The sequence below is a fragment of the Entamoeba dispar genome, genomic scaffold (assembly GCF_000209125.1).
Source record: "Entamoeba dispar SAW760 scf_1105229457515 genomic scaffold, whole genome shotgun sequence".
NCBI lineage: Eukaryota > Evosea > Mastigamoebida > Endamoebidae > Entamoeba > Entamoeba dispar.
In genome coordinates, this window is record NW_001852781.1 from 1 (window position 1) to 6,701 (window position 6,701).

General features: G+C 23.7%; 3 protein-coding genes across 3 annotated transcripts, besides 13 other annotated features; 2 read left to right on the plus strand and 1 right to left on the minus strand.

The window, feature by feature from the left end:
• EDI_009210 (uncharacterized protein) lies at window positions 1-664 on the minus strand (the record flags this gene model as incomplete). Its single annotated transcript, XM_001733524.1, has 1 exon — window positions 1-664. A coding segment is annotated over one exon (664 nt), but the record flags the coding sequence as incomplete, so codon positions are not given.
• Window positions 665-851: 187 nt separating this feature from the next.
• Window positions 852-905: a sequence feature (AT_rich).
• A 186-nt stretch (window positions 906-1,091) lies between these two features.
• Window positions 1,092-1,143: a sequence feature (AT_rich).
• Window positions 1,144-1,532: 389 nt separating this feature from the next.
• Window positions 1,533-1,845: a repeat region.
• Window positions 1,846-2,061: 216 nt separating this feature from the next.
• Window positions 2,062-2,088: a sequence feature (AT_rich).
• A 107-nt stretch (window positions 2,089-2,195) lies between these two features.
• Window positions 2,196-2,251: a sequence feature (AT_rich).
• A 39-nt stretch (window positions 2,252-2,290) lies between these two features.
• On the plus strand, window positions 2,291-3,561 carry EDI_009220 (serine/threonine protein phosphatase PP2A-1 catalytic subunit, putative; the record flags this gene model as incomplete). Its single annotated transcript, XM_001733525.1, has 2 exons — window positions 2,291-2,700; window positions 2,757-3,561. The coding sequence occupies 2 exons, from the start codon at window positions 2,291-2,293 to the stop codon at window positions 3,559-3,561; spliced, it is 1,215 nt and encodes a 404-aa protein (XP_001733577.1).
• An 8-nt stretch (window positions 3,562-3,569) lies between these two features.
• Window positions 3,570-3,711: a sequence feature (AT_rich).
• Window positions 3,712-4,268: 557 nt separating this feature from the next.
• Window positions 4,269-4,307: a sequence feature (AT_rich).
• A 112-nt stretch (window positions 4,308-4,419) lies between these two features.
• Window positions 4,420-4,459: a sequence feature (AT_rich).
• Window positions 4,460-4,572: 113 nt separating this feature from the next.
• Window positions 4,573-4,597: a sequence feature (AT_rich).
• A 182-nt stretch (window positions 4,598-4,779) lies between these two features.
• Window positions 4,780-4,804: a sequence feature (AT_rich).
• Window positions 4,805-4,816: 12 nt separating this feature from the next.
• Window positions 4,817-4,868: a sequence feature (AT_rich).
• A 970-nt stretch (window positions 4,869-5,838) lies between these two features.
• Window positions 5,839-5,894: a sequence feature (AT_rich).
• Window positions 5,895-5,899: 5 nt separating this feature from the next.
• Window positions 5,900-5,938: a microsatellite.
• A 48-nt stretch (window positions 5,939-5,986) lies between these two features.
• On the plus strand, window positions 5,987-6,701 carry EDI_009230 (phosphatidylinositol-3,4,5-trisphosphate 3-phosphatase and dual-specificity protein; the record flags this gene model as incomplete). The annotated part of the gene is made up of 1 exon (XM_001733526.1): window positions 5,987-6,701. A coding segment is annotated over one exon (715 nt), but the record flags the coding sequence as incomplete, so codon positions are not given.

The following is a 6,701-nucleotide window of genomic DNA, read 5'->3' on the forward strand; positions in this document are numbered from 1 at the left end:
TTAAATGACTTTTTGATCCTTGACATCCTGCTTGACCAAGACCACAACCAATAAATCCCTCTTTACTCTGAGGGAGATTCTGTCCAAACATGTAAACACATCTTCTATCCATAGCTACTCCTGCAAGCATTTTCTCACTTACAAATTCTTCTCTAAGATTCATTGGCCAATAAACAACAGTATTTTCTTCTAATACTGCTTCTAATCCACCACAATGGTCTCCATGTGAGTGAGTGATAATAACAGCGGTAATTGGAAGTCTGTCAACATGAGACCTGAATAACTCTAAACCAGCTTTACAACCTGGAACACTACATAATGTATCAATCACAATCCAACCTTTTTCTCCTTTAATAAAAGTCATATTAGCAATATCATATCCTCTAAATTGATATATTTTTCCTTTAATAACTTCAAATAAACCATGAACTCTATTTAACTGACACTGTCTCCAAAGACTAGGATTAACTGTTTCTGGACATTCATCTTCTAAAAAATTTGTTTCATTAATATTATAGACAATAGAATCATCTTCTGATTTGATGATTCCATCTGGAATATCAGCAATAAAACCTCTATGAGCATCATCATAATCTTGTCTATCATCAAAGTTCAAGAATTTCTTTACTCTTTGATGTTCTTCTTTAACAAATTGACAAGCCATTGAATCAAGATCTTCTATTATTCCTTTTTATACCATTTTGACATTTCGTAACTATGAAGAACAATCTTCTAAAGGTTCACAAAATGGATCTTTTAAAAAAGATAAACATTTTTACTTGTCAGTTTCAAGAAATATCAATTTTATTTAAATGTTCATTTTATGTAAAACATTAATTTCTGTTACAAACAAAAATAAATTTTGTTTTTTTATTTAAAATTTGTGATTTGTTTTTTTTTTATTAGTTAATGAACTTGTAGTTTTAGTTATCATTGATGGAAGTATTCAACCAAGTTAAAAAATCAATTGGTGACATACTTTTAAAATTTGGTTGTTATTTTCAAATAATAAAAAATGATAAGTACAATACCCAAATGATAGAATTTGAAAGAAAATCATTTCAACGAGTCAATGATGTGTTTAATTGTACAAATAATATTATTTTAAAATATAATGCAAATAATATTAAATGTAATTATTTTCAACCTAAATTATCTTCAATAAACGAAAGATGTTTAAATAAAGTTATTGACAAATCTTTTGAAAATGAATTAAACCAAATGAAAAAAAATAATATTCAAAGAAGTGATAATCAGTTGCACCGTCTTAATAAAAATTCGGTCCAACTTTTCAGAAAAGAGCTAAAAGATATCATCAATCATTATGAAAAATATATTATTACTGAAAATAATCAGGAAACATTTGTTCATGTCCCTTTTTACTGTAATCAAACTGAAAGAGTAAAAGGATTAAATGAGCTTGACCCAGAAAATCTTGTTATTGAAGAAAAAAAACCTCTACTCGAAACTCATATTAAACTCAATCAACAAGTAAAAAAAGAAAAAGATAAAATTATTCTTTCACAATTAGGAAATGTATTGTTTGATAGTGAAATTGATGATTGGAGTATTAATAACTCTGTATTTGACCAAAAAATACTTAATAAAAATCATTTAATTTTCATTGTAGAAGATGATCAAGGAAATAAATTTGGTGGATATGTACATGAAACTATTAATAAAATTGGGAAATATATCTCTGATAAACGAGCATTTATATTTTCATTACAAGCAAATGGTAAAATTGGTGGAATGAAATTTGATATTAAAGATAGTTCTCATGCATTTTATCTTGGTAGTAAATCAAGTGAATATCTTTTTGGGTTTGGTTATGGTACTCCGTGTGATATTGATATAAAAAAGAAAAACTCAAAAAATAAATCTTTATGTATTCAAAGTTCATTTAAGTATAATGGGGTTCAAAATGCATTAAGAGGAACGTCATCTTTATTTATTCCCTCAAGAGTGATTGTTATGAGGATGAATCATTAATTCAGAATATTGTCAACATTGATTTTAAATTTAGTTTTTGTATTTCTAACTACTTTCAAATAAGTATAGTTTTAAATAAATTTATTATTTATTATAGTTTTTACCCTTTTTTCTTATAAATATTTTCTTAAGAAAGTTAGAAAAAGAAATATTTTTATGATGTAAGAATTTGTCTATTATGACATTCAATTCTTAGATAATAGTAAAAAATAAATATAAAAACTATTTCTCATTTTTCTTTATTACAAAAATATAAATAGTCCAAATAATAAACCCTTCTTGACTGATTTAGAGATATATGTCTTTTGCAGTTCACTGTCAATCCAATGAAATCAATTTACTGATTTCTCAAATGCCATTTTCATTTCCTAGTATACTTGGATTAAAAGACATCATTGTTAATGATATTTTAGATATTCAAATCATTATTCAACACCTTTCTTTTGGTGGTAAATTTACAACAGAGGCTGTGACATATATTTTACAAAGAGCAAGTCAAGTATTTAAACAAGAACCTAATGTTGTTGAAATAAATTCACCATGTACAGTTATTGGTGATACTCACGGACAATTTTATGATCTTCTAAACTTTTTTTCAACAGTTTCATCTGGATGTTATGTTTGTTTAGGAGATTATGTAGATAGAGGAGACTATGGAGTAGAATTATTTTTATTATTATGTTCATTAAAAGTTGTATTTCCAAATCAGTTTGTTATTTCATTTTAAACATACAACTCTTGTTATTGGTTAATAACTTTTAAAGGTTCATTATTTTACGTGGAAATCATGAAACTCGTTCTATAACAACCCAAAACCAATTCAAGAATGAATGTTTAATGAAATACAGTGAAGATGTATACAATTCTTTTATTTCTACTTTTGAATGTCTTCCATTATGTTGTTTAATTTCTACATTACACTCTCGTTATTTTTGTGTTCATGGAGGTATTTCTGATAGATTGTCAACAATAGATGATATTAATAAATTAAATAGATTTTGTGAACCAGTACGTGATTCACCATTAGAAGATTTATTATGGTCTGACCCTTTAAATGAAGATGAAATATTTTCTGTTAGTATAGGTGATACATCAATTACATCTCATTTAAATTCATGTCAACAGAATCATTTCCCGTTTATTAAACAATCATTAAAAATGTATTTTAATGATCAAGCAATAAATAGAGTAGTACCTTGGTTTGAAACTACTTTTGTTCCTAATTGGGTTAGAAGGTATGGACATAAAATTGGTTATTCTGCTTTAAAACAATTTAATGAAAAAAATAATATTACAACCATAATTCGTGGCCATCAATATGTTAATTCTGGTTATCAGTGTATGTATTATTTAGTAGAAGAAACACCTTTACTTTGTACTGTATTTAGTGCTCCAAATTATATGGGAGAATGTTGTAATGTTGGTGGATATATTCAAATTAAAGATGACTCTTTTATTACAAAGACTTTTAAGACTGTTACAAAGAGATTTGTTGTTAAAGAGTATATCTTAAATTTTGGTGAAACTTTATTATTTGAGAAAATAGTTGGTTTAAATGTGAGCTGCTGATTGTTTTGATTTAATTTTAATTTTTTTCGTGTAATTATTGTTTATTAATTTATTTGTTAAATAATTAAATGGATAATTTCTTTTTATTGTTTTTTATTTATAATTATTATTTATTATTTGAAAATTAAGAGATTTAAGTTATTATTATATCCTTTTTTCTCATAAAATGTTCATTGAGGAGATTTGTTTATAATGATTAATCGATAAAATAATTTATAAACTCTATTTTAATATTCATTATCTCTCTTTTTATTCTCTTACTATTCTTCGTTTGTATAAATTGTATTTATTCATTAATATAAATCATCACTTATAGTGAAATATATAGTGAATAACTTTATTTAAACCATTTGAATTGGTAAAATATACTTATTTTCGTTAAAAAGAGTTTGAGTATTATTACTCATAATTTGTTGCATTTTTGAAAAGTATTTAGTAATTTATTTATAGTTTCTAGAATCATTATTTTAAATAGTTTGTATTATGTTTCTGTTTCCTATTTATTATCTTTAAATTATTACTTTTTATGAATAAGTATTTCCGAATGGCTTAATTTTAAATAGTATTCAAAATTTACTAATTTATTAAACAGATGATCATCACTTTACATACATCGATTTCTATATTTTAATACTTGTTATTTTATTTATACAACACAATTATACGTCTTTTTAAATAAATTTATTTAGAAGTGGTTCATGATACAGTTAATAATAATTCTAAATTTATTTTTATTCTAATTTATTGTATCTTCAGTTGTTTTGTTTAATTTTTATCTTTTGGAGATAATCTTTTAGAAGATTCTTTTAATTCATATTTTCAAAACAATAATTACTTTTAATGAATTTGATAATTTGCTATATTTATATATTGATTATAAGAATAATAAATATAATTTGAGAGAAGTTTAAAAAGATGTTATAAAAATTATATTCGTTTTATTGTACCAAATAAATTTTCTTCAAATAATACAGCAGTACCAAACTCAGAGTTCAACATTTCCACAATTACTATAAAAAAAATTAATAAAATTATACGTGTTAAATTCTCTAAAATTAATAATAATTTGTTTTATTGTTTTAGATAGACATATTTTCATTATTTATAAATTTGTCTTATTTTAAACGTTTATCAATTTAACAAAAACTCTGAATTGAAATTTAATGTGTAGTATTGAAATATTTTAAATAAGTAGATTATTCACACTCTTTTCATAACTTTATAATATTTTTATATTTTTATTCTACAACACCAGTTTAAATTTAAAGATATTTTGTTTAAATAAAATCATTCTTTAAATATTTTTAGAGGATTTGAATATTAATTTGTATCTTTTTTATTTAGTTGTGCTATTTTTCCTTATTTTTTTCTCATACAAGTAATTTATATTGAATACTTTCTTATTGTGTACTAATTTATCTCTTATTATCTAAGAAGAAAAAAGTATTTGTTCATACAATACATTTTTTAACTCAATAAAATAAAAACATTTGTTTGTTTAATATTTTGGTATATCTAAATTTTTGTTTCAACTAATTTTAACTCTTTTTTAACAATGGAATAGAAACCTATGCCCATTTAATGATGGTGTTGTATTAAACACTTTAAACAATATTGTGTATTGACTTATTATTTTGAAAGAATTTATATTTATTGTGGGAGTTATTAATTTAAAAGAAATGAAGTGATATGTTTGAATCTTGTAATAATTTAGTAAAACAAAAAGAAATTATTCGATGTGTTTGATGATTAAAGTGAATAATTTCTCATTCTAACTAAGTACCACATCTTTTCATCTTGCTTTTACATATTTAATTGAATATCCTCTAAGAATATCAACGGGTATGAAAGCTTTTCAAGAATATAAAAATTAGTTCAAATAAATTATAATAACCCTTTATGTCAAAATAAATTATGGGGATGAATAATTATTTTGCCACTCATCTGTTAGTTAATAAATAACATAATTCAATACAGAAAAAAAAATTATTTTTTACTATAGAAAGCTATTTTTAAATTTTTAACAGTGAATTTTCAAAAAAGAACTTTATGTTTTTTTTTAAAACGATAAAGTCCTTAGAAAAATTGTTAAAAGGTATGACTTCGCTATGAAACAAGAACTATTCAAACACAACTAGTATCGAAAGATTATTTTTGATGGTTTAAAAAAACGATAACAACAAGAAGTTCTTTAAATAAATCAAAAATATTTTACTAGAAAATTCAAAAAGATGTAAGTCAAAGAAAAAGAGAGAACTAAAAATATACGGTTAAAAGAAAAATAATTTTTTCTAAAACTATAATAACAAACTATATTTTAATAATAAATAAATCATTAAAAAAAAAAAAGTAAAAGAAAAATTAAAACAAAAACAAACGACACGAAAGAACTAAATAATTTTGAAAACTTAAATATTCAATAACAATGACAAGTGTTATAAGAGAAGCTGTTTCTAAAGCCAAAAGAAGATACCAACAATTTGGATTTGATTTAGATCTTTCATATATTACACCACGAATTATTGCTATGGGATTTCCAAGTGAGAAATTTGAAGCTGCATATAGAAATCCGTTAGTTGATGTGTTACAATTTTTTGAAACATTCCATAAAGGACATTATAAAGTGTACAATTTCTGTAGAGAAAAACCGTATGATGGAGAACATAAAATTAAAGGAGAATATGAATATTTTCCATTTGATGATCATAATGCACCAGAATATCAAATTATTCCACAACTTTGTAAAGATGTAGATGATTATTTAAAAGCGGATGAAAGAAATGTTATTGCACTTCATTGTAAAGCAGGAAAAGGAAGGACAGGATTAATGAGTGCATGTTTTTTGGTTTATATGCTTGATTCATTAAATGCACATGAAGCGATTGATTTTTATGGAACAACAAGAACATTTAATAAAAAAGGAGTTACGATTCCATCACAACTTAAATATATTAATTATTGGAGTGCGGCATTAAAATATAGATTTAATATTGGAGAAAGAACAGTTAAAATGGTTAAAATTGAAATGACACCAACACCAAGAATTGGAGAAGAAATTTTTGTAAAAGTATCAACATTTAATGAATTTGTATGTGAAAAATCACTTACAAATAATAGAAAATTAACATTTAAACCAGCTA